This window comes from Oncorhynchus kisutch, linkage group LG11 (genome assembly GCF_002021735.2).
Source record: "Oncorhynchus kisutch isolate 150728-3 linkage group LG11, Okis_V2, whole genome shotgun sequence".
Taxonomy (NCBI): domain Eukaryota; kingdom Metazoa; phylum Chordata; class Actinopteri; order Salmoniformes; family Salmonidae; genus Oncorhynchus; species Oncorhynchus kisutch.
Window position 1 is genome coordinate 72,688,098 of NC_034184.2, and position 25,522 is coordinate 72,713,619.

The window sequence follows — 25,522 nt, forward strand, 5'->3', positions numbered from 1 at the left end:
TGTTTGTCCTGTCTCCCTGTAGTGCTGTCTTAGGCGTCTCACATTATGGACATTGTAATTTATTGCCCTGGCCACATCTGCAGTCCTCATGCCTCCTTGCAGCATGCCTAAGGCACATTCACGCAGATGAGCAGAGACCCTGGACATCTTTCTTTTGGTGTTGTTCAGAGTCAGTAGAAAGGCCTCTTTAGTGTCCTAAGTGTTCATAACTGTGACCTTAATTGCCTACCGTCTGTAAGTTGTTAGTGTCTTAACGACCGTTCCACAGGTGCATGTTCATTAATTGTTTATGGCTCATTGAACAAGCATGGGAAACAGTGTTTAAACCCTTTACAATGAAGATCTGTGACGTTATTTGGATTTCTACGAATTATCTTTGAAAGACAGGGTCCTGAAAAAGGGATGTTTTTTTCTGCTGAGTTTGTATGTTCTATGTGTGTTATATGACTGGTGTGCAGAATGAGGAGCCGCTGTTCTCCAAAGATGGTCTGAAGTTGTTCTTCACCAGAGCCATCCCACAGGGAGGCAGGGGCAAGTTCTTCCACATCTCCATGTCCATCACACAGGTACTGTATACTCCCCTTCTACACGCTCTCTTCTGTGTTCTGCACGAGGGCTTCCATACACTAGAATTGCTGCCTACAGCATAGCATAGACAACAGCCACTTCCGTAATATCTTCCATCACAAGTAGCATAGAAGTCAGTTCAACTAAGTGTGCACTCCTAATGTGACAAGAAGACATTGAGTCCAGTGATTTTTCACATGCAGTATATGTATCTCCCTTTCCTTTCCCTCCCTCTCCCCTTCCCTCTCCATTTCCCCCTCCCTCTCATTCTCTCTGTCCCTCTCCCGCTCCCCTTCCCTCTCTCTCCCACTCCCTCTCCTTCTCTCTCTCCCTTTCCCTCTCTCTCCTCGTCCCTCTCCTCCCCCCTCCCTCTCCAGCCCAACACCAGCACAGACACGCTGCAGTCAATCACGTCTGGAGACTGGGATGTCACCCAGGTCCTAGCCTACAACGAGGACAGCCAGCTAATGTGAGCTCCCTGACCCAGCTGGGCCACACACACACACACACATATAATGCACTCACATGTAGTAGTATACACACATTTTTGCTGTAATTATGAAACAAACACCCACACACAAAACCTAAAACAAACCATTCAACAAACTCCTCTCTCTCCCCTCTCTGTCTTTCGCTCTCCCTCTCTTTCTCCCCCACCCCCCCCTCTTTCTCTCCCCCTTTCTCTCTCTCTCTCCCTGTTTCTCCCTATTTCTCTCACCCTTTCTCGCTTCCTCCCCCTTCAATTCCTCTCCCCTCTTTCTCTCTCTCCCCCACCCTCTCACTCTCCCCTCCCACCTCTCTCTCCCCTCCCACCTCTCTCTCTTTCTCTCCCCTCCCACCTCTCTCTCTCTCAACCCCCCCCCCACCCTCTCTCTCCCGCTATATCTCTCCTCTCCCCCATCTCTCCCCTCCCCCATCTCTCTCTCTCTCTCCCCCCTCCCCCTTTCTCTCCCCCTATCTCTCTCCCCACTATCTCGCTGTTGGTATAATTTCATTATTTCCAATTTGTTTTCATTAATTGAATTCACTTAGTCTATTTTATGAGAATTTGTAAGATTCTAATTTGCATAAAATAGACGGAGACCAGTCTTATCAAAATTAGATAATAGTATTTATTCTCGGAGAGCGCTGCCATGTAACCACGAACAACAGTTTATATACAAAATATGCCGTCTCAGGTTCTAGAATGAATCTCCTCCTCCCGACCAAGACAGAGCAAGTTTAAAAGTTCATTCCGACCCACTAGCGCACACACAGGACACACAATAAAACTGAATTAACTCTTGATCCCTCACCATTATCGATCACCACTTAGCTGACAGTTCTAGTTAACAGAGAACCTGGGAATGCACTCACTGCCTTATCTAAAACACCCCAGAGCTAAGTTTCATCGGGTTCAACCATAGGTTAAAGACATTTTCTGTTCACTGAAAAAACCCCACTTCCAATATTCTCCAACCTGGCTGGAATGGTATTTATTTTATTTAATTACCCCCTGTTTCAGGCTACACAATCCCTCACTTATGAATTCATATTGTTAATCAGATATAATAAAACAGAGTATAAGTTTACTTAGTTACAGTTCTATTTAAAATGGGGATATTGTTTACTCATTTATTCATAAAATTCCTAACACTCGCTCTCCCCCATCTCTCTCCCCTCTCGCTCTCTCCCTCCCCTTCTCTCTCTCTCCCTCCTCCCTCTCTCTCTCCCCTTCTCCCTCTCCCTATCTCTCTCACCCACCTCTTGCTTCCTCACCCCTCTCTTGCTCTCTTTCTCTCTCCCCTCCCCCCTCTCTCTCCCCCTCCGCACTCCCCTTCTCTCTCCCCCATCCCCCTACCTCTCCCCTCCCTCTCTTTCTCTCCCCTCTCTCTCCCCCTCCCCTTTCCCTCTCTCTCCCCCCACTCCCTATCTTTCTCTCTCTCAATTCAATTCAAGGGGCTTTATGTTAACATTGCCAAAACAAGTGAAGTAGATAATATACAAAAGTGAAAGAAACAATAAAAATGAACAGTAAACATTATACTCACAGAAGTTACACAAGAATAAAGACATTACAAATGTCATATTATGAATATATACAGTGTTATAACAATGTGCAAATGATTAAAGTACAAAAGGGAAAATAAATAGACATAAATATGGGTTGTATTTACAATGGTGTTTGTTCTTCACTGGTTGCCTTTTTCTTGTGGCAGCAGGTCACAAACCTTGCTGCTGTGATGGCACACTGTGGTATTTCACCTAGTAGATATGGGAGTTTATCAAAATCGGGTTTCTTTTCGAATTCATTGTGAATCTGTGTAATCTGAGGGTAAATATGTGTCTCTAATATGGTCATACATTTGGCAGGAGGTTAGGAAGTGCAGTTCAGTTTCCACCTCATTATGTGGGCAGTGTGCACATAGCCTGTCTTCTCATGAGACCCAGGTCTGCCTACGGCAGCCTTTCTCAATAGCAAGGCTATGCTCACTGAGTCTGTGCATAGTCAAAGCTTTCCTTAAGTTTGGGTCAGTCACAGTGGTCAGGTCTCTCTCTCTCTCCCCACCCTTTTCTCTTCCTCTCTCTCTCGCCCCTCTCCTCCCCCCCCTCCCCAACTCTCTCCATTCCCCCCCTCTCTTCTCTCTCTGTAACCAAAGCTAGCTCAGCTACAGCTCACCTACAAAAGTTACTTTGAGGCGTGAACTTGTTTCCGTCAGATTTGTTCCTGGCCTACTTTAGTAACAAAAAAAATGCAAAGCATCTGCATCTCTCTGACATCATATTTAATTTATGTTACATCCCTTCAAGTGGCAAGACTATGCTACTGTTGGAACTGTCTGCACTCTAGCTGCTTATACCTCCCCGAGCCGACATGTTTCTGTTGAACTGTACTGCTGGAATCTTTACACTAACCTACTTTCAATCTCACTTCATAGACACTTTGTGACTAATGCAATGTTTCAGTGATGTAATGTTGCGTGCACCCATGCATTTGTTCTATTATTGATTAGTTTAACATACAGTACCAGTAAAGAGTTTGGACACAACTACTCATTCAAGGGTTTTTCTTTATTTGGACTATTTTCTACATTGTAGAAAAATAGTGAAGACTGACATCAAAACTATGAAATAACACATATGGAATCGTGTAGTAACCAAAAATGTGTTAAAAAATCAAAATATATTTTATATTTGAGATTCTTTAAAGTAGCCACCCTTTGCCTTGATGACAGCTTTGCACACCCTTGGCATCCACATATGTGGAGATCATCCGTTCACCTACCCTGCGTCTCACAAAGACACAGCGGTTGGAACCAAAAATCTCTCATTTGGACTCAGACCAAAGGACAGATTTCCACCGGTCGAATGTCCTTTGCTCGTGTTTCTTGGCCCTAGCAAGTCTCTTCTCACATGTTATTTCAGGGTTTTGATGTCATCACTATTATTCTACAATGTAGAAAATAGTCAAACATAAAGAAAAACCCTGGTGTGTCCACACTTTTAACTGGTACTGCACGTCCAACTTTAAATGTTTATTATGTATCTTGCAGATACTTCTTGAGTACTGAGGATGATCCGAAGCGAAGGCACCTCTACAGGTAACACATACATAGCTCTGTAATGTAACTGTCTGTAATGCTGTTCTCTTCTGTTGTGCCTAGCTCTGTTGCCCACCACCCAAAAGACATGGGTTCTTTTGGTTTCACTTGGTTACAATTTCGGTGCCTTTTGGCCTGCATGTTTTGAGGGGCTTTGCTCCACATCTGAATAATAATCTAGGAGAAAGACTTCAAGATTCACATTTTATTAGTCGTATGTACAGGATACACATGGTCCAACAAATTGCTTACGTGCATGTTCCTTCTCGACAACGCAACAACAATAAGAAATATCAAAAGATAAGAATATGAGCATAAAGTAAATGGCTCAGTAGAATATAATAAACATTTTAGCATAAGTATAATACAGGAAAGCACAATTTATAGTCCAATATTTACATGTGTTTTGGGGAAGGGGGGAATGGGGGGCAGGTAAGCCCAGCGGTTAAGTGCATTGGGCCAGTAACCGAAGGTTCACTGGTTCAAATCCAAAGCTGACTAGGTGAAAAATCTGTCCATGTGCCCTTGAGCAAGGCACTTAACCGTAATTGCTCCTGTAAGTCGGTCTGGATAAGAGCGTCTGCTAAATGACCCCCCAAAAAATGGGATTGGCTGAGTGTCCTCTTGTTGTGTTTGTAGTGCGGACACGGTGGGCCCCTTCAACAGACGCTGTCTCTCCTGTGACTTCTACGAAAGCTGTGGCTACGTCACAGGCTCCTTCAGCCACAACATGAGCCTCTTCCTCCTCAGCTGCAAAGGTGGGAGACACCGGTTGATCAGTCTGTCCATGGGTTGGTTTGTCTGTCTCTCCCCAAGTGAACCTTTGGCCTCTCACTTCTTTCTGAGAGACGCACTAGTAAAGACACAATTAATTCAATGCATGTGTTGGTGACGGATGATATTTGGTCACAAACTCAATCATTTGTGCAGTATATTTAAACCTCTACAATGCCTCTACCAGAACTCCTGCATTATTTCAACATGTGGCTACGGGTTCAATAGCAGCATCCCAAAGATTGTCATCCTCTCACTGAACTCCCTGGAACCACACAGGACAGCCGTGTTTACTGAACCTGTCTCTACCTCATTCACTTTTAATCCCTCATTCCCCTACTGCCTCTTGCCCGCTTTCATTTATTTGACGGGATTGTGATATGATTACAGTTCTGTGAGAGATTGCCTGGCCTACTTTGCAGACTCGAAGCCGCAAATGTTTATTTCTAGAATGGTCACAATTTGCTAAGTGCATCTATCATTTTATTATGTGCCCCTTCCTAGTGCACCACTGTGTTTTAGGAGACAGAGAGTGAGTGTTTCTACAGGGGCTTGTTTGTTTGGAAGCCAGCTCCTGAACACTGCAGAAATGATTTGGGTTGTGTTCAATTCATTGGATAAGCTAACAATAACAAGGAGGTCTGGACTACATATTTTGTGCTTGTAGAAAACATGTGAAGTAAAACATTATTTGTAGAGGTTTGAGTCTGTTCTCTGCAAGCAGATAATGTCAGGCTTTCAGACTTTAATCAATTATGTTTTGATGTTGTGTCTGAACTTCTCCAATGGCGTAAACCATGGGTTTGGGGTTTTGAAAGAAAAAAGAAACTTTGAGGCTGGCCTATATTGTGTCTCAGTCTTCTATCGTCAAGGTGCCATTTAAAATGGCACCTTAATATTGAGTTCAAATGATGCGATTCTGATTTTTTTTGCAAGTCTTTTTGCAAGTCTAGATAGAAATGGATAATAAAATCATCCTTTCCCGTTCTCTCGCTTTTCCTAGAACTGTGGACAGTGGGGATACATTTTTAAACATGCAGTCATTTGTACATAAGATGGAGCCACAGAATGTACTCATAAACCCAGACAGAGATGAGACCGAGTGGTGCCACCACAAACTAATGGACACGTATCTTGGTTTCAATGCAAGAGAAATGCCTGATCCTGATGTCTTTTTTTGTCCTCTTTGTTTTTGTTTTGGTCTTTCTCCAGGCCCTGATGTCCCATTTGTAGCCGTGTACAGCACACAGGACAGACAGAGTGAGTCTTCCTGTTAGGATTCTGTTTGGATTCTTTCAAATAAAAAATTGGTCATCAAATGAAATCATTCACACCCTGTTTATCTATCAAACACACACCACACATACACCCACCACACATACACACACATGATCACATGATCACATACACACGCATGATCACATGATCACATACACATGCATGATCACATGATCACATACACATGCATGATCACATGATCACATACACATGCATGATCACATGATCACATACACATGCATGATCTTCCTCTTTCTTTCCTCTATTGTTAATATCCGGCATACACACACACACACACACACACACACACACACACACACACACACACGCACAAACACATACACTAGATCCATTATACTGAGATCTGATTTCTGACTTGCCATGTAACTGTCAGGAAGCAGATGATACTTGCTAAGTGGGGTGTACACTACACAATTTTAGCCCTGATTTAGCTGTCCCAGACAAGTTTTTTGAGATTGGAGAGGTGAGCGGGTCAGAGATGCAATCTGAGGGCTACCGATCCCGTCTTTTAGCTGTCCGAGATGTCCCGATATTTTCAAACATGTTTGATTTATCGGCACAGAATCTGCGATGCTCTTGTAGTGTGAGATGTGCAACGTCAAGTTTTGTGAACGACAATCAGAAATAGCCAATGAGAGCTCGCCAGAGAAGAAGCCAGTGAGATGACGTTGTTTCACATCACTCAAAATGTGTAGACTCTCGAGCAGGAGAAATGACTACTACTGGTTTGTATTTGTCTTTAACCAAAGCCCCAAAGTGTCAAATCGTTACAGCTCTAAAGTTCACCAGCAATGTTATTCAATTAAAAATGTTGCTAGATATTTCAACTCTATATGGCAAGCGGGAATGTCTGACTGGAAACTTTTGAGGCAGCTTTGAGACACAGCTCGTTCTAGCTACGGTATGTTAACAATCTAATCACATCATTGTTTTGGCAAGAGAATGTGGCGGTATGGAGAATCCTCACGACCAACTGAAGAATCTGGTAGTGTGTGACCCCCGTCTTTGCCACATCGTTTAGTGTGCACACCACTGTGTTGGCAAGACAAAAATACAAATGGTCGCTTAATGTGAGAGGCTCAGCGATGTTAGGATTTTGAAAGTTGTGTAGTGGACACTCAGCATTAGAGGGACACCATGGGGGGGGGGGGGGGGGGGGGGCACACTCACAAACACACCTGTAGGACATCCACTCCTCTTCATGAATAAACATCATCCTGGAAATACAGTTTCTTTATTAACACCGTAGTAAGTAAACATCTGTATCTATCTCTGTTTACCGAGCATTTACAGACCACAGAATTAATGCCCTCCCCTCCATTCCTGATTCACAATATGACCACCCACAGCCGTGTGACCTCATCAAACAGGCACAGCATACCAAGACTTTGACAGCACAGCAAGGCCACCTCTGCTTTCTGCTGAGTCACTGTTTACAGCCTTTGCCCTGTGTGTTGGCAGCCATACTGATTACATTACCTAGCTGGATGGATGTCCTCATAACAACATGACCTTCCCACTGTAATGAAAGACTATACCGTGCTTGTTTACTGCTGGTTACAGCATGTACACTTGGAAGAATAGCCACAACTATGTGTACAAAGGGGACTAGATAGCCTACTCTGCAGTCATATTTTACTGCATATATTTAAGTTTGGAGGCCAAGGGAGAAAACTAAAGGTACTTTTGGCAGGAAGTCTGCTTTCTAACTGGAGCCCTTAAAGTTATTCTGAAATACATGCTGTTGTGGGGGGAATAACAACCTGGATGGATTTTCTGTAAAGTGTGTATTCTGCAGCGAACACACACACACACACACACACAGACAAGGTCAAAGAGAAATACCTCTTACAACCAGTCAGACAGTCAGGAGAGAACTCTCTCCCCGACCAAAACACCCACTCATTTTGTTACTAGTCCAATCTCAGTCTCAGCATGCCAAGATAAGCCTCTTTAAGGCTCGTCTCTCTGTAGCCAGCCATTCTGAAGTCTTCATTGATATTTACAGCCTACATTGCTGTTCTGTCTTTATCACGGTGTGTCAGTGCAGGGAGGGAGGGAGGGATGTCTCTGCATTCTGGTAATTTCCCTCTGTCCTCTTCTGTTATGTCTCTTGTTGTAAGCATGGCTTCATCACAACTTCCAGACCAACATTCTTCCACAACCCCCTTTGAACATCTACAGTACATGCCCTTAGACCATGGTAGCCATAGCAACCTCAGCCATAGACTAAGGCCATGATGTTTGTCACTGCAGAGGTGTTTGACCTGGAGACCAATGAGAATCTGAGGATTAGGCTGGACTCCATGCAGATGCCCCACGTGGAATACAAGGAGATCACCATGGAGGATTACAGTATGTTATGTTCCACTCTAACGCTAAGGGAGATGTCTTTTAAAGTCTGTTTTGTTCAGATGAACAGATAATGAAGCTGATGAACAAATGAGAATTGTGTCGTGGCAGTATAATCATATCATTACACATACTATCAGGAATCAAGATGAGACCCAAGTGCAGACTGTGTGAAGTAACCATGTTTATTGTAACCACAGGGCAGGAAAACGACAGATCAAGGCAGGCAGGGGTCAATAATCCAGAGCAGAGGTCAAGGTACAGGATGGCAGGCAGGCTCAGAGACAGGCAGGCTCAGAGACAGGCAGGCGGGTACAGGGTCAGGACAGGCAAAGGTAAAGGTAAAAAACCAGGAGGACGAGAAAAAGAGAGACTAGGGAAAACCAGGCACTGAGACAAAACGCTGGTAGGCTTGAACAAACAAGACAAACTGGGAACAGACAGAAAAAACAGGTATAAATACAGTGAGGGAAAAAAGTATTTGATCCCCTGCTGATTTTGTACGTTTGCCCACTGACAAAGAAATGATCAGTCTATAATTTTAATGGTAGGTTTATTTGAACATTCAGAAAAACGCATGTCAAAAATGTTATAAATTGATTTGCATTTTAAAGGGAAATAAGTATTTGACCCCCTCTCAATCAGAAAGATTTCTGTCTCCCAGGTGTCTTTTATACAGGCAACGAGCTGAGATTAGGAGCACACTCTTAAAGGGAGTGCTCCTAATCTCAGTTTGTTACCTGTATAAAAGACACCTGTCCACAGAAGCAATCAATCAATCAGATTCCAAACTCTCCACCATGGCCAAGACCAAAGAGCTCTCCAAGGATGTCAGGGACAAGATTGTAGACCTACACAAGGCTGGAATGGTCTACAAGACCATCGCCAAGCAGCTTGGTGAGAAGGTGACAACAAAAGAAGAAACGCAAAAGAACTGTCAAATCTGTCAAATCTCCCTCGGCCTGGGGCTCCATGCAAGATCTCACCTCGTGGAGTTGCAATGATCATGAAAACGGTGAGGAATCAGCCCAGAACTACACGGGAGGATCTTGTCAATGATCTCAAGACAGCTGGGACCATAGTCACCAAGAAAACAATTGGTAACACACTACGCCGTGAAGGACTGAAATCCTGCAGCGCCCGCAAGGTCCCCCTGCTCAAGAAAGCACATATGCATGCCCATCTGAAGTTTGCCAATGAACTTCTGAATGATTCAGAGGACAACTGGGTGAAAGTGTTATGGTCAGATGAGACCGAAAGGGAGCTGCCTATGACCCCAAGAACGCCATCCCCACCGTCAAACATGGAGGTGGAAACATTATGCTTTGGGGGTATTTTTCTGCTAAGGGGACAGGACAACTTCACCGCATCAAAGGGACGATGAACGGGGCCATGTACCATCAAATCTTGGGTGAGAACCTCCTTCCCTCAGCCAGGGCATTGAAAATGGGTCGTGGATGGGTATTTCAGCATGACAATGACCCAAAACACACGGCCAAGGCAACAAAGGAGTGGCTCAAGAAGAAGCACATTAAGGTCCTGGAGTGGCCTAGCCAGTCTCCAGACCTTAGTCCCATAGAAAATCTGTGGAGGGAGCTGAAAGTTCGAGTTGCCAAACGTCAGCCTCCCTGCTGAGATGTGTGCAAACCTGGTGGCCAACTACAAGAAACGTCCGACCTCTGTGATTGCCAACAAGGGTTTTGCCACCAAGTACTAAGTCATGTTTTGCAGAGGGGTCAAATACTTATTTCCCTCATTAAAATCAATTTATAACATTTTTGACATGCGTTTTTCTGGATTTTGTTGTTGTTATTCTGTCTATCACTGTTCAAATAAACCTACCATTAAAATTATAGACTGATAATTTCTTGTCAGTGGGCAAACGTACAAAATCAGCAGGGGATCAAATACTTTTTTCCCTCACTGTACACAAGGGATAATGGGGGAAGATGGGCGACACCTGGAGGGGGGTGGAGACAGGTGAAGGATCAGGGCGGTGAAACAGATCAGGGCGTGACACATACTGATCACTTTCTCTTGTTGTTGTGTAGCACTAACGATGAAGATCCTCAAACCTGCCAGCTTTGTGGACTCATCTCACTATCCTCTGCTCCTCCTCGTGTGAGTACACACACACACACACACACACACACACCTGCTCTACTATAAAAGCTAGCTATCCATCTCCACAGTTTCTCATCAGCTGTTGACACAGAGGTCTTCACCTCCTCTGTGCCATGGACAGGTTGCCTCATCAGGAGAGATAATTACCCTCCGACTCAGTGCTTTAATCAGGGCTATTCATCTAAGGCAGAGATGTGGCAACTCTCTCTCCTTCGCACGACCAGTAATTACGCTGCCAATGAAAAGGTCTCCATTCCCCCTTTAATTAACCCTCCTCTCCTTTCCTCCACTATCGCACCATCTCACTCCATGCCCTTGCCTGCAGGTTGGTGAAACACACACTAGACTAGATTCTTCAGTCCCTGTCTCTAGTCTTTTCACCCTGGCTCACCTCTGGATGAAGTGGCACTACTATAAAGACAATGTGTCATTTTCTCTATATCTGCTGTATGAGGACACACCTCCAGTTTAAAAGGGACCGTGAGAGGTGTGTGTGTGTGCATGTGTAGTTATTTATTTTAGGGAGTGAGTGAGTGAGAATGATGGGTTAATAAGGACTAAACATGCCGCCTTCCCTCGTCACCAGTGACAGCACCCCCGGTGGTCAGATGGTATCAGAGCTGTTCCAAATGGACTGGGCCACGGTGTTGGTGAGCAGCTTCGGGGCCATGGTGGTACGCTTCGACGGGCGGGGCAGCGGCTTCCAGGGGACCAACCTGCTGCACCGCGTCCAGAGGAAGCTGGGTGTGTTCGAGGAGAGGGACCAGCTGGAGGCCCTCAGGTAGGTACCTTCAACTGCGGTCTGATTCTCCACCCTTCTCCTAAGTGGTTGCGCTTGCAGTCATGGATTTAAAAGCATTGGATTGGTGTAATAATTGCTGGAGGGTATTTCCACCATTGTTAAATCCATGATGGGAAGTGTGAGGCCTTGGACTTCTCTGTCACAAGACAGACTGCCCTAACACTGTCATGTGAACTGAAGAGCAGCCAATCGGCAGAGGTCTGGAAATGTGTAGTGATTTGACATGTGTAAAGGAAAAATAATTTATTCACACACACTTAGATAACTAACGTTTAGGCAGCTGAGGCTATAAAGTGTGTGTCTAAATTATTGTTATGTTCCGCCGGCCTGTACCTCGCCAAATCAGGATTTTCTCCTTTCTATATTACAGCCGGGTGCTAACGAGCCTTGACATGGACAGCTAGCAAAATAACTGAGCAGAAAAACTTGGAAGTGGTATTCAGGATCAGGAAGTCTTCATTCTTAGATGAAGTAATCCAAATCGAATTTCTTGCATTTCAGTATAATATCTAAAGAGCCCTACGTTGACAAGACCAGGATTGGAGCTTTCGGCAAAGTAAGATACTTTTTTTCTCCTGATAATTATGAGGTTAATTGGTTGCATGTAGTTACATCTGAAGTGGATAATGTTCCCTTGAACCCCTTGTATTGTTCAGTATCTATCTGCCAACTCTGATGTGCTAACTAACCCTTGTTTTAAGTATAGAAATCACTAGGGATGCTCTTGAATCTTGCTCGTTCATATCAACATATTGAGTGTCATATTAAGATTGCCAGCTACACTCTTCAACTGAAGTGCAAGCTGTAAATGACAGCTACATTGTTTATGCCTACTCTGTGTGGTTTTCTTATGTACTGCATTGCTGGAATTATGTGTTGAAAATACATAGGAAAAAGACAGATCAGATGTGTGCTGCGAGCTCAACATTTACCTTTGGACCAAATAGATATAGTTTTAATAGATTCTGACACCTCTGATAGGATGTTGCCTCTGGCCAAGTCCTCCTACTGGCTGCTGATGTATTAGAGAGTCCAGAAGGCCAAAAATTATTTGGAACTAATCATCCATAACAGCAAACATACATTATGGAGGAAGCTGCAACTTGCAGAAATGGACATGGGATATTTCATATTACTCATTATCAGGGGCATTGTCAAATAGCCTGGTCCCAGATCTGTTTGTGCTCAATGTGTTGAATAGCATGACAATGACCATAGGAGTTGGCAAGACAGCACAAACAGATCTGTGACCAGGCTAATGATCTACTGCTCTTGGGTCTCCAAACTCAATCTTTAAACTGAGCTTGAAATGGGTATCTGTCTGTAGGCAGCAGTTAGAGAAGCCTTGTGTTGATATAGTATTTCTGCTTTCTGTCTGTCTGTCTGTCTGTCTCAGGTTTATGGAGGCTATGTGACCAGCCTGTTACTCAGCGCTGAGGATTCCCCGGTGAAATGTGGTGTAGCCCTCTCACCCATCACGGACTTTGACCTATACGGTAAGGTGTGTGTGTGTGTAAATGCTTCTTATCAACATGATGGAGCAGACACCCCTCCCACGCCAACACTACAGTTCCAGACAGATGTGCCTATGTGAGAGAGAGAGCAGTGATACTTGGGAGGGAAGTGTGGATGACAGCAGAAGCAGGTGTGGGGGTTTATGACTCTGTTCATCTCAGACTATGGTTTCTATCTGAAAGATGGATGTGTTTGAGAACTCATCTGACAAGAATGAATACTCATCGTTAAAGAGTTTTAAAGAACACTACAGCTGCACATAACATCATCTGTAGTATTTTCTGCTGTGTATTGAGGTATAACAAGAGGTATGTGTGTGTATATATGAGGTACAGTGGGGCAAAAAAGTATTTAGTCAAATCAAATCAAATTTTATTTTATAGTCAGCCACCAATTGTGCAAGTTCTCCCACTTAAAAAGATGAGAGAGGCCTGTAATTTTCATCATAGGTACACTTCAACTATGAAAGACAAAATGAGAGAAAGAAATCCAGAAAATCACATTGTAGGATTTTTTATGAATTTATTTGCAAATTATGATGGAAAATAAGTATTTGGTCACCTACAAACAAGCAAGATTTCTGGCTCTCACAGAACTGTAACTTCTTCTTTAAGAGGCTCCTCTGTCCTCCACTTGTTACCTGTATTAATGGCACCTGTTTGAACTTGTTATCAGTCTAAAAGACACCTGTCCACATCCTCAAACAGTCACACTCCAAACTCCACTATGGGCAAGACCAAAGAGCTGTCAAAGGACACCAGAAACAAAATTGTAGACCTGCACCAGGCTGGGAAGATTGAATCTGCAATAGGTAAGCAGCTTGGTTTGAAGAAATCAACTGTGGGAGCAATTATTAGGAAATGGAAGACATACAAGACCACTGATAATCTCCCTCGATCTGGGGCTCCATGCAAGATCTCACCCCGTGGGGTCAAAATGATCACAAGAACCACACGGGGGGACCTAGTGAATGGCCTGCAGAGAGCTGGGACCAAAGTAACAAAGCCTACCATCAGTAACACACTACGCCGCCAGGGACTCAAATCCTGCAGTGCCAGACGTGTCCCCCTGCTTAAGCCAGTACATGTCCAGGCCCGTCTGAAGTTTGCTAGAGAGCATTTGGATGATCCAGAAGAAGATTGGGAGAATGTCATATGGTCAGATGAAACCAAAATATAACTTTTTGGTAAAAACTCAACTCGTCGTGTTTGGAGGACAAAGAATGATGAGTTGCATCCAATGAACACCATACCTACTGTGAAGCATGGGGGTGGAAACATGTTTTTCTGCAAAGGGACCAGGATGACTGATCCATGTAAAGGAAAGATGGGGCCATGTATCGTGAGATTTTGAGTGAAAACTTCCTTCCATCAGCAAGGGCATTGAAGATGAAACGTGGCTGGGTCTTTCAGCATGACAATGATCCCAAACACACCGCCCGCACACACCGCAACGAAGGAGTGGCTTCGTAAGAAGCATTTCAAGGTCCTGGAGTGGCCTAGCCAGTCTCCAGATCTCAACCCCATAGAAAATCTTTGGAGGGAGTTGAAAGTCCGTGTTGCCCAGCAACAGCCCCAAAACATCACTGCTCTAGAGGAGATCTGCATGGAGGAATGGGCCAAAATACCAGCAACAGTGTGTGAAAACCTTGTGAAGACTTACAGAAAACGTTTGACCTCTGTCATTGCCAACAAAGGGTAGAAAACAAAGTATTGAGATAAACTTTTGTTATTGACCAAATACTTATTTTCCACCATAATTTGCAAATAAATTCATGAAAAATCCTACAATGTGATTTTCTGGATTTCTTTTCTCATTTTGTCTGTCATAGTTGAAGTGTACCTATGATGAAAATTACAGGCCTCTCTCATATTTTTAAGTGGGAGAACTTGCACAATTGGTGGCTGACTAAATACTTTTTTTGCCCCACTGTATAACAAAGTATTGAGATAAACTTTTGTTATTGACCAAATGCTTATTTTCCACCATAATTTGCAAATAAATTCATTTAAAATCCTACAATGTGATTTTCTGGATTTTATTATTATTTGAAACCACTACGTCCCTTGATAGGATCTAATGAATTGATTCCTTTTGACAACCTCTCTTCCAGCATCAGCTTTTTCAGAGAGATACCTGGGAATGCCCAAGCCTGACCCAAGAGCATATGCGGTATGCCTTCTTTATTCAGCCTTCACTTGAACTTCATGTATGAGCTGTGTTTTTTCGATTGGCTTGTAATATAACATCAGTGTAATACTGTGTATCATAACATATAATATCTATGTAATTTCTCCACAGATGGCAAATCTAGCACACAGGGCATCACAGTTCCTAGACAAGAAGTTTCTGATTGTTCATCCAACAGCAGATGGTATGAGATCCTTGAAAACCTTTCTAGCCTAACAAAATGCTTTTATGTTTTTAACAATAAGATGGTATGTGTTGGTCTCCTTTTCTCTCACCAGAAAAAGTACATTTCCAGCACTCAGCTAAATTCATCTCCCAGCTAATCAATGAAAAAGCAAACTACACTCTACAGGTGAGAGGTACTTCCCAGAATGACACATAGAAATGGGATGTATAGAATGGCTACCATCAAAAAGGTGCACCAATTTAACTGGAACAGACAAGCCAATGTGTCATGGGAAGCAGATATATTGCTCATTTGCTAATCCAAAATGCATCCCAGTGATTTGGCCATTCTAGGCATTCTATTTCTCTGGGGGCATATTTTGGGCTAGAACTGTTAAACCAAGGAGTTGTGTAACCCCACACCAGCTGAGGGATTACACCTCACAATGACCCCCCCCCCCCCCCCCCCCCCATCTCACTTAATGAGATTATACTCCCCTTTTACTAGGCTTGCTTTAACAGGGTCAACTAATCCCATTAAGACATGGAGCATTTAGAAGTCAGAGTTTAGGTCATCGCTGCGTCATAGGTCCCCTTACCCTTATATGCTCTACTGTGTGTTGACTGAGTAGGCCTCATCAGTAATTCAGTATGTGGAAACCTGCTCGTCAAACGTCTCATTCCAAAATTATGGGCATTAATATGGAGTTGGTCCCCCCCTTTGCTGCTAATATAGCCTCCACTCTTCTGGGAAGGCTTTCCACTAGATGTTGGAACATTGCTGTGGGGACTTGCTTCCATTCATCCATTGAGGTCGGGCACTGATGTTGGGCAATTAGGCCTGGCTCACAGTCAGCCTTCGAATTCATCTCAAAGGTGTTCAGTAGGGTTGAGGTCAGGGCTCTGTGCAGGCCAGTCAAGTTCTTCCACACCGATCTTGACAAACCATTTGTGTATGGACCTTGCTTTGTGCATGGGGGCATTGTCATGCTGAAACAGAAAAGGGCCTTCCCCAAACTGTTGCCACAAAGTTGGAAGCACAGAATTGTCTAGAAAGTAATTGTATGCTGTAGCATTATGATTTACCTCACTGGAACTAAGGGGCCTAGCCCGAAACATGAAAAACAGCCCCAGACCATTATTCCTCCTCCGCCACACTTTACAGTTGGCACTATGCATTGTGGAAGGTAGCGTCCTCCTGGTGATGAATCCCATGAAGTGGGATTCATCACTCCAAAGAAAGCGTTTCCACTACTCCATAGTTGAATGGCAGCAAGCTTTACACCACTCCAACCGACGCTTGGCATTACGCGTGGTGATCTTAGGCTTGTGTGTGGCTGCACAGCCATGGAAACCCATTTTATGAAGCTCCCGACGAACAGTTATTGTGCTGACATTGCTTCCAGAGGCAGTTTGGAACTCAGTAGTGAATGTTGCAACCGAGGACAGACCATTTTTACGTGCTTAAGCACTAGGCGTTCCCGTTCTGTGAGCTTGTGTGGGCTACCACTTTGCGGCTGAGCCGTTGTTGCTCTTTAGATGTTTCCACTTCACAATAACAGCACTTACAGTTTACTGGGGCACCACTAGCAGGGCAGAAATTTGATGAACTGACTTATTGGAAAGGTGGCATCCTATGATGCCACGTTGAACATCACTGGGCTCTTCAGTAAGGCCATTGTACTGCCATTGTTTGTCTATGGAGATTGCATGGCTGCGTGTGCGATAGTATACACCTGTCAGCAACGGGTGTGACTGAAATAGCCAAATCCATTTCATTTGAAGGGGTGTCCACATACCTTTGTGTATATATAGTGTACTTTGAAGGGGCTTAGATGATGATGATAATAATAACATGTTTATTATAGCATCTACATGAAGCTGCATGTACATCCAGAGCAATATGAATGAATGTGTGGTGACCAGTGTGTTGTGTTCCCCCTCAGATCTACCCAGACGAGGGCCATTTCATCCACAGCGAGGCCACGCAGCAGCACCTCAGCCAGTCGCTGGTCAACTTCTTTGAGGAGTGTTTCCGGCTACCGGACAAGGTGTTTGAGGAGAGACAGGAGGAGGAGATTGAGGAAGAGGGTTAGCCCAGACAAAACCAACACCCCAAAACAGAGCTCCAGTCTACGCCTAAGCACAATTCCAGCCCCCATACTTGGTTTCACAATCCACATAATATGCAACCTTCTCATGGTTTCAACCCTCTTTAGTTCTTTTTTTTCCAATTTTCACCTTCTGTGTTCCCCCTGCTTCTCCACATGATCAACCCTGACACTGCCGCGTTGCAGAACAACCCTGAGACTGCCGCGTTACAGAACAACCGTGAGACTGCCGCGTTGCAGATCAACCCTGAGACTGCCGCGTTGCAGATCAACCGTGAGACTGCCGCGTTGCAGATCAACCCTGAGACTGCCGCATTGCAGATCAACCCTGAGACTGCCGCGTTGCAGACGCTTGCTTATCTCCTCATCCTCAGTTTTTCTCCTCCTCTCCCTAACCTTTTGATTCAGCACGACTCCACAAGAGACTATCGGCAGCCATTTTTTTGACATCGACACAATGAATACATTACGATGAAGGACCACTAGCTGATGTCATATCTGGAACGTGTTGAAAAGGCGGTTGTGCCAGGAATAGGCATTCTCTGGTCATTTTATGTTTAAAGGGACAAGCTCCTTGGATTCCAAACAACTGGTGGGAGGGAAGGAACATCAAAATCCACACACAAACTTTACCAGTCAGTGAGGAGGGGAGACTCTATAGCACAAACTTTACCAGTCAGTGAGGAGGGGAGACTTAATAGCACAAACTTGTGGTCGAAGATACAGACTCCACATGGTATCTGACAGGTCAAACTGGCTCCAGCCCAGTGTCTGGGGTGTGGGTGTCTGTGGAGAAGGGAATGCTCCTATTTTGAAAATCGTGAAGAGACCTTTTCATGTCGGACTGTGCTTGTGTCTGTTGTCCCTTTGTCAAGTAGCACATTAAACATTCCCTTCTTTGGACATCGATACTTTGTTTTTTCAGTGTTCAAGTTTATCTTGGAATCTTCTTGTAGCCTCAAGTATGTATTTAAATGGTGTAGTCTTCATTTTTCCATGTCATAAAAAGGATGTGAACCGAATCAGGTTTGTTCTTGATTCACTTTGTCTTGGTTTTGTTGCAAATCGTTCTCCTCCAGTCATTTGAAATTCGAAGCAAAATATATTTTAGTCACTGTGCCTTACTTTGGGAGCAAGCGGTCCTTTTTATGGACTCCTTTTGTGAAAACAAAATACAACATGGATCATTGTAAAGAAATGTTCTGTTGACCATGGCACCAACTAATGATGGTTAAACCTTCACTCTGAACACTTTGTAATGTTGTCATAGAGTACGTATGGAATTATGTCAAGTAAGAAATGGTCTTCTCTAGTTCCAAATATAACCAATTTCCAAAATGGTTGTAAACAGTAGTAGTTGCATGTATCCTTACATTATTTTACAGATGTTGAAATGGTAATGAAATTGTTTGTCTGGCTAACAACCACATAAAATGGTTATGTTTTAGTAAATGTTGTGGCATTCCAACCCCTCTCAGTATTACAATTCAAACCCATGGGTGGGTTTGAGGTGCCACTTTAAAATTGGTGGTGTTGTATGGCCAAAAGTAGTAGTAGTAGTACATTTGTGTATATAAGGTCATTAATAGCTTAGAATCATTATCACAATCTTTACACTATGAAATACAAAGGAATTCTAAAAATGTGAATTCTTGAGGCACGAGTCTGCATTTTTTATTTGTCATTTTATCTGAATGCTCATTCCTGTTACTTTGTCAATGCATGTTATCAAGTTATTTGCAACTCAATGCGATCTTCGATTGCTCCATTTCAAAATAGTATTTTTGACATCTTGAATGTTCCATACTGGCATTACATTTACAGTAGTATCGTGATTGAGATCCCAGTCTCGTCAGCTTGATGTGTAAATGTTACTCAAATGTCATTTTAGTCTCTTAATATCTGAGTGTTATTTGTGCATAAATGCATTTTGAAAGTTACATTTATTTTTGTTCTCCTGTTTCTGTCCTTGGGTTGAGTTTAAAGTGGACTTTGCAATCGTCAGTGGCTCTGGTGAACTTTCTGACACTGGCGATTGAACGTGAAGATGGACTTTTGTCAAGTGACCCAAAATAGTACAAGAGACAACTGTGGCATGGGGGTAAATATTAGAATAAAAAGTAGTTTATCTATTTTGGTTCTTATTGCACAATTGTGAATGTTCTCTCTGCTTTGAATTGTGTTTCATAGAAAAACATTTCATCCTCAAGTTACACAACTCAACCAACTGTTTTGTTGGATAATATAAGAATAAGATTGTTTAAGGTTTGTTCAAAAACATAGACATCCATAGTCATACGAACAACTTTATTGTTCTCAGTTAGCCTACTTTCTTTGTAAAACCTTTATCCAAAATATACAAATCAAACATTAAGCTTTTAATTTACAGAAATGTACATCTAAGTGTTGCCGCATAAATACCATTACAATTATTGAAATAAACATGTTAAATTACATACTCACAAAAAAGTAATATTGTTCAAAGGCAGACTTGATTCCAGTGAACAGGATTGTAGGTTTATATCAGTACCATTAAGAACAATAATTTGGGTCGTTCCACCAATTAGGTTCCTTTTGAGTAGTTTGATTTATTTTATTTAACTTATTTTAACATTGTCATAAAGAGCACATGTTCAACTTAATGAAACAAATTTCCCCATCTCAACAGGTTAAATAAAAAACTATAGTGCCAAATAAAGTAACAGGGTTGACTACCTTATCTTAAATCAGCCATACATTTCTTTGTGACCGGGGGGGAATGGAAGCTTGTTGTGTACAACAGGGAGGGGCAATTGAATTCAAACTTCACAAAAAAAACATTGTTATAACCTTTCCAGCCTGACCATCTATGGGTAACAGGGTTGAAGTGTTGTGCTCGACCTACTCAGTTTTTCACCACCAAACACCAGAACATGGGTTAAAAGAGTAGAACCAGCTCACCTGCTTTTACACTGACTTGACAATGAGATATGCAATGTCTGGGGGGGGGCGGGGGAATCAAGAGTTCAGTTCAAGTAACAGAGTTGACCTGAAAATGTGGGAGGTTTTTTTCATTTTCTTCACCTTAAAATAAATTACTAATAACATTAAATAAATAATCTTCAGAAATGACTCAAGCAACAAAATAACTAGGGCTTTACAATGATGGTGAACTTGGAGAAATGTTGGGGTTAAGTGGGTTAACATCTTCCTAGAAGTCACAGAGGATGCACAGAGGGCATCTTTGGCAATTCAGGAAGTCTTTATTAATATTTAAAAAATCAATAGTTATTACTAACAGGCTTTTAAAATTCAATATTTGTCCACAATTTCTACTTAAAATATCAAAAAGACACTCATTTCAAAAGTAATATATTTGTTCAAAGGCTGACTTGATTCCAGTGTACACAGGATTGTAGTTATATATCAGTGCCCTCTTCTCCACCTCCTCATCCTCAAATTTGTGAAAGTTTTTTCTAGCTGTTAATGAAAAAAGCAGTGGCATAGATTAGTGGTTGAAACATATTGTAACAGGTGGAGTTCGATCTTGACCACACCCTTCATGGTTCAGTCAATGGGGGCACATTCAAGAACTCTCCATGTTACAATAACATCAAGCTACATATTGAGACAAACACGATAGATTCAGTGACATTTTGCAACACATTACTATAACTACCTTCATTGACAAAGAAATCGGCCATGAAGAAAGTAACCTTTACAGCCAATGGAGAGTGTGGAATGTACGGCTTTGTCCATTCAAATGTATTCTTTTCAGGGTGCCATTGGGTTCCATAGATGGGGAAGCCATATGCTACAGAGAAAACAATGAACCTATCATTGAAAATTATATTATGCAAGTACATGTTCCAGTATAAGTTACTGTATATATACTACTGTTTGCTAAGTTAGAACAATGTGCTTTACCTTCCATAGTTGACACAAACTCGTTTATCCCATCACTGCTTGTGGTCAGGACTTTGTAGAACTTCCTAAGGTCTGCATTGCTGTTATAAATCTGGATTGCATTGTTGCACGAATAGTTCACAATTAATGCTACAGAGGATACATAAAAGCCTATCACTTGGTGATTGTACACAGACACAATGCACATACCGCCAAAGTGAGACTCCATTTATGGGAGTTTTCAGTGATTGGCTCAGAGGCCAGTGCATCCAGGAGCTCTGATGGGAAGCCCTTGAACATCCTACTCTCTCTTGATCCTGAAAGTGAAAGTTGCAGATGATTGTTTCGGTGAGGCTGTGTGCATTCTTGCAGCATTTGGATAAGTGAACCGGTTCCATTTGGGAAATGTAATTCTGGTCAAATCTGATGAGTGATGCTTTTCTCTTATGTCTGTATCATGGTGATACACGCAAGTACATATAAAACATACTGTTAGTAAACACCAGTGGCAATGCCACACCACTGGTATTGGTGTGGGACAGAAGCATCTTTCCACTGGTCAGGTACGTCAATTCCTCGAATCCAAGACACGTGCCCCATACAGGGAAATAGTCACCCCTTGAGTTGGCCTAAAAAGTCAACAACAACAAAAAATGATTAAGAACAGGTTTTTTCCCCCCACATATTTGGTAAGGTAAAATGAAGCTCTACAATATGTGCAAGTATCAAAAGGAGCATGTCATACCTCTATGGCAAGCTCATAAAAGATTCTAGCAGCCTTTGCATACCCAGATGTGAGGATGCTAACACCTCCACCAGGGTAGAGTATTCTACAGGGGGGAAATATGTAGTTCATTTTTTTTAAAGAAATAAAAGTGGGGAAAAGATTACAAAAACACCACAACAGTGGGTCTTGTACAGCAAATAGCATAGCTGACACCTACCCATTAATGGAGTTGAACAGTGTTTTGTACTCTTCCAGTGTCTTATTTATCCTGTAGAAATCACAGAAAAGTGTGTCAGAGGTTCATAATATAGTTGGGAAATTAACATTAGGTCTATTCAGTCAAATGTTATGAGATATTCAGAACAATATTTGAAAAGCTGTTAAGTGCTCAACTATAGTTCATTATCAATCTGCATGAAGCTTACATCACAGGGACGACTCTTGCTCCAGCAGACTCCAGGAACTTGACATACGATGCGGCTATATAAGACGCATTCTGCGGTCGAGGCGAGTATACCTCCTGCGCTAAAACACCTTAGGAAATCGCAGATCGTTTTGGAAGTGAGTTACAATGAGTTTAATCAAGTTCACGTATTTCCAGTAAAGCTACAAAAATATTTAATGTAATAAAATATTAATTTGATTGGAAAGAAGAACCTGTACGGTAAGTTAGGCCTACTCCGAATGGGTTACATTTATAGAATAGTACCCATCATTCTGAGGACTAATTGTAGCCATATGGTTGATGTTTTGATATCAGACGCACTTTGAAGAGGTCGAACTAGTTATGCAACGTTCTAAACTCACATAATCATCTATTAGGCAGTGTTAATGATATAGGGAACAATTTATAATAAATACATGATGTAACGCTTTAGTTTCTTAGTCATGTGATGCAGAAGTTCACCGATAATAGGCTCGTCGTTCCTCTTCAGCGCTGTGCACGAGGACAAAGTTGAGAAAGCAAAACAAAACCGTAGTGCAAAATTGCTCATTTCCGAAACGTGTTTCCACGTGTGGATCAAATTGGTATTGTAAAATTTTTTAGCGAGCTTCTCCGTCTAAAGAGGACTTGATGACACTGGAAACTAGTACATTGCTATAGGTTGCATACAGTTTATGTTTCTCATGAGGAAGAGCTCAATTGCATAGTGCTGGCGTCCTCATCTCTTTCTCAAAACCCATTGGAGAAGGTCAGAGGGGTGGGACCTTTGGCTTTATCATCCAATGGTTTGAGGAGAGGAAGGAGAGCCGGTGGAGGAGGGACATAAACCAAATGAGAAAAGGCAATGTTCCTGCTACATTAATGATCATAAACTACTGCGCAAATTATCCTAAAACAACCTGCTACGAAAAAGTTTCACATGTTTTTACTGGCAGCATAATAAAATGGACATTACAGTTTTCAGCCTTCAAAATAAAAGCTCAAACTGTAGAGGACAGGTTTTAGTTTTTTCTCTATCTTCTAAAAGTGCCCATTAACCTTAATCACATTGACATTTCAATGCAACTTGAAAATAACAATATATTTCATTGTTCTAAAAGTGTTGGTTAATTGAAAACACAAAAAAATAAGACCTCACCTAATTTACAATTACTTTTTAAATATAGTGGACTCACAGGAGGCTGATGAATGGAGGACGGCTCATAATAATGTCTGGAATGGAAACCATGGAATGGTATCAAACACATGGGAACCATGTGTGTCATGTGTTTGATACCAGTTCATTTACTCCATTCCAGACATTACAATGAGCCCCTCCCCAAGTAAGGTGCCACAACCACCTGTGATTGGACTGTACGTTAAATATAATAATTGTAATGTATACATCAGCTAATCTCACATATGAACGGCTATTCTATATAATACCTGCAAGTTGAACAAAAAATTGTGGCATGTACAGCAGTTTCAGTAGGTGTCTTCAGACAGGCATTCACAAAGTTATGATATGAGGAACAAAAATGACAAAACATGTATACATCCACAATGATGGGATGGATTAGATAAATGCATCCATTCTTCATCCATTTGTTTTTGTTTTTAAATAATAAGGATGAGATTATAAAGTGTTTCTGTTGGCGGAGATTAAAAATAAGTATTTGGCGCCCTCAGGTGTTTATTTCTTAGAGGTGTAGAGCAGGATGCATAAAGCTCATGACGCATTGAACAGGGGAAAACTGATTCCCCAAATTAACAGCCACAAAATCTGTCTTGCATGCAAACAAACATGCCAATGTTCTTTGTTGAAAACACAACTTTGATCTTATTTGTATGTATATACTGTATTCTACTGTATTTTAATCAATGCCACTCCGACATTGCTCATCCCAATATTTATATATTTATTCATTCCATTCTTTTACGTTTAGATTTGTGTTGTGGTGTATTGTTAGATACTACTGCACTGTCGGAGCTAGGAACACATTGGTAAATATGTGTTGTGACCAATAAAATGTTGTTTGATTTATAGTAGGCTCACTATGTGTTTGATTATTTTTTTATTTTTTTATTTCATCTTTATTTAACCAGGTAGGCCAGTTGAGAACAAGTTCTCATTTACAATTGTGACCTGGCCAAGATAAAGCAAAGCAGTGTGACAAAAACAACAACACCGTTACACACGGGATAAACAAACATACAGTCAATAACACAATAGAAAAACCTGTATACAGTGTGTGCAAATTAAGTAAGGAGGTAAGGCAATAAATAGGCCAATAGTGGAGAAGTAATTACAATTTATCAATTTCCACTGGAGTGATATATGTGCAGATGAGAATGTGCAAGTAGAAATACTGGTGTGCAAAAGAGCACAAAAACAAAAAAATATGGAAATGAGGTAGGTAGTTGGATGGGCTGTTTACAGATGGGCTATGTATAGGTGCAATGATCTGCGAGCTGCTCTGACAGCTGACGCTTAAAATTAGTGAGGGAGATATGAGTCTCCAGCTTCAGTGATTTTTGCTGTTCGTTCCAGTCATTGGCAGCAGAGAACTGGAAGGAAAGGCGGCCAAAGGAGGTGTTGGCTTTGGGGGTGACCAGTGAGATATACCTGCTGGAGCGTGTGCTACAAGTGGGTGTTGCTATGGTGACCAGTGAGCTGAGATAAGACGGGGCTTTACCTAGCAAAGACTTGTAGATGACCTGGAGCCAGTGGGTTTGGCGACGAATATGTAGCGAGGACCAGCCAACGAGAGCGTACAGGTCGCAGTGGTGGGTAGTATATGGGGCTTTGGTGACAAAACGGATGGCACTGTGATAGACTACATCTAATTTGCTGAGTAGAGTGTTGGAGGCTATTTTGTAAATGACATCGCCTGGGATCGTCAGTTTTACGTGGGTATGTTTAGCAGCATGAGTAAAGGAGGCTTTGTTGCGAAATAGGAAGCCGATAATAGATTTAATTCTGGATTGAAGATGCTTAATGTGAGT

The 25,522-nt window shown here is 42.3% G+C and overlaps 2 protein-coding genes across 6 annotated transcripts in view; one reads left to right on the plus strand and one right to left on the minus strand.

Annotated features, from left to right (window-relative positions):
* Positions 1–19,420, plus strand: part of LOC109899295 (dipeptidyl aminopeptidase-like protein 6) — a 351,844-nt gene extending 332,424 nt beyond the window's left edge. For all 5 annotated transcript variants that reach the window (XM_031836276.1, XM_031836277.1, XM_031836279.1 and 2 more), the window contains 14 exons: positions 459–566; positions 945–1,036; positions 4,101–4,148; positions 4,788–4,906; positions 6,135–6,182; positions 8,478–8,576; positions 10,625–10,694; positions 11,284–11,478; positions 12,001–12,055; positions 12,896–12,995; positions 15,128–15,186; positions 15,316–15,388; positions 15,483–15,556; positions 17,316–19,420. In XM_031836276.1, coding sequence (XP_031692136.1) covers positions 459–566; positions 945–1,036; positions 4,101–4,148; positions 4,788–4,906; positions 6,135–6,182; positions 8,478–8,576; positions 10,625–10,694; positions 11,284–11,478; positions 12,001–12,055; positions 12,896–12,995; positions 15,128–15,186; positions 15,316–15,388; positions 15,483–15,556; positions 17,316–17,465 — 1,290 coding nt within the window. In that variant the 3' untranslated portion in view covers positions 17,466–19,420. The remainder of the gene's footprint in view (positions 1–458; positions 567–944; positions 1,037–4,100; positions 4,149–4,787; positions 4,907–6,134; positions 6,183–8,477; positions 8,577–10,624; positions 10,695–11,283; positions 11,479–12,000; positions 12,056–12,895; positions 12,996–15,127; positions 15,187–15,315; positions 15,389–15,482; positions 15,557–17,315) is intronic.
* A 350-nt stretch (positions 19,421–19,770) lies between these two features.
* On the minus strand, positions 19,771–24,554 carry LOC109899294 (gamma-glutamyl hydrolase). The gene is made up of 9 exons (XM_020494386.2): positions 23,000–24,554; positions 22,518–22,626; positions 22,310–22,360; positions 22,111–22,195; positions 21,856–21,994; positions 21,576–21,682; positions 21,387–21,477; positions 21,139–21,273; positions 19,771–20,939 (listed from the first exon to the last, which is right to left on the minus strand). The coding sequence occupies exons 1-9, from the start codon at positions 23,085–23,087 to the stop codon at positions 20,821–20,823; spliced, it is 924 nt and encodes a 307-aa protein (XP_020349975.1). The 5' UTR covers positions 23,088–24,554; the 3' UTR covers positions 19,771–20,820.
* Between the last annotated feature and the right edge of the window lie 968 nt (positions 24,555–25,522).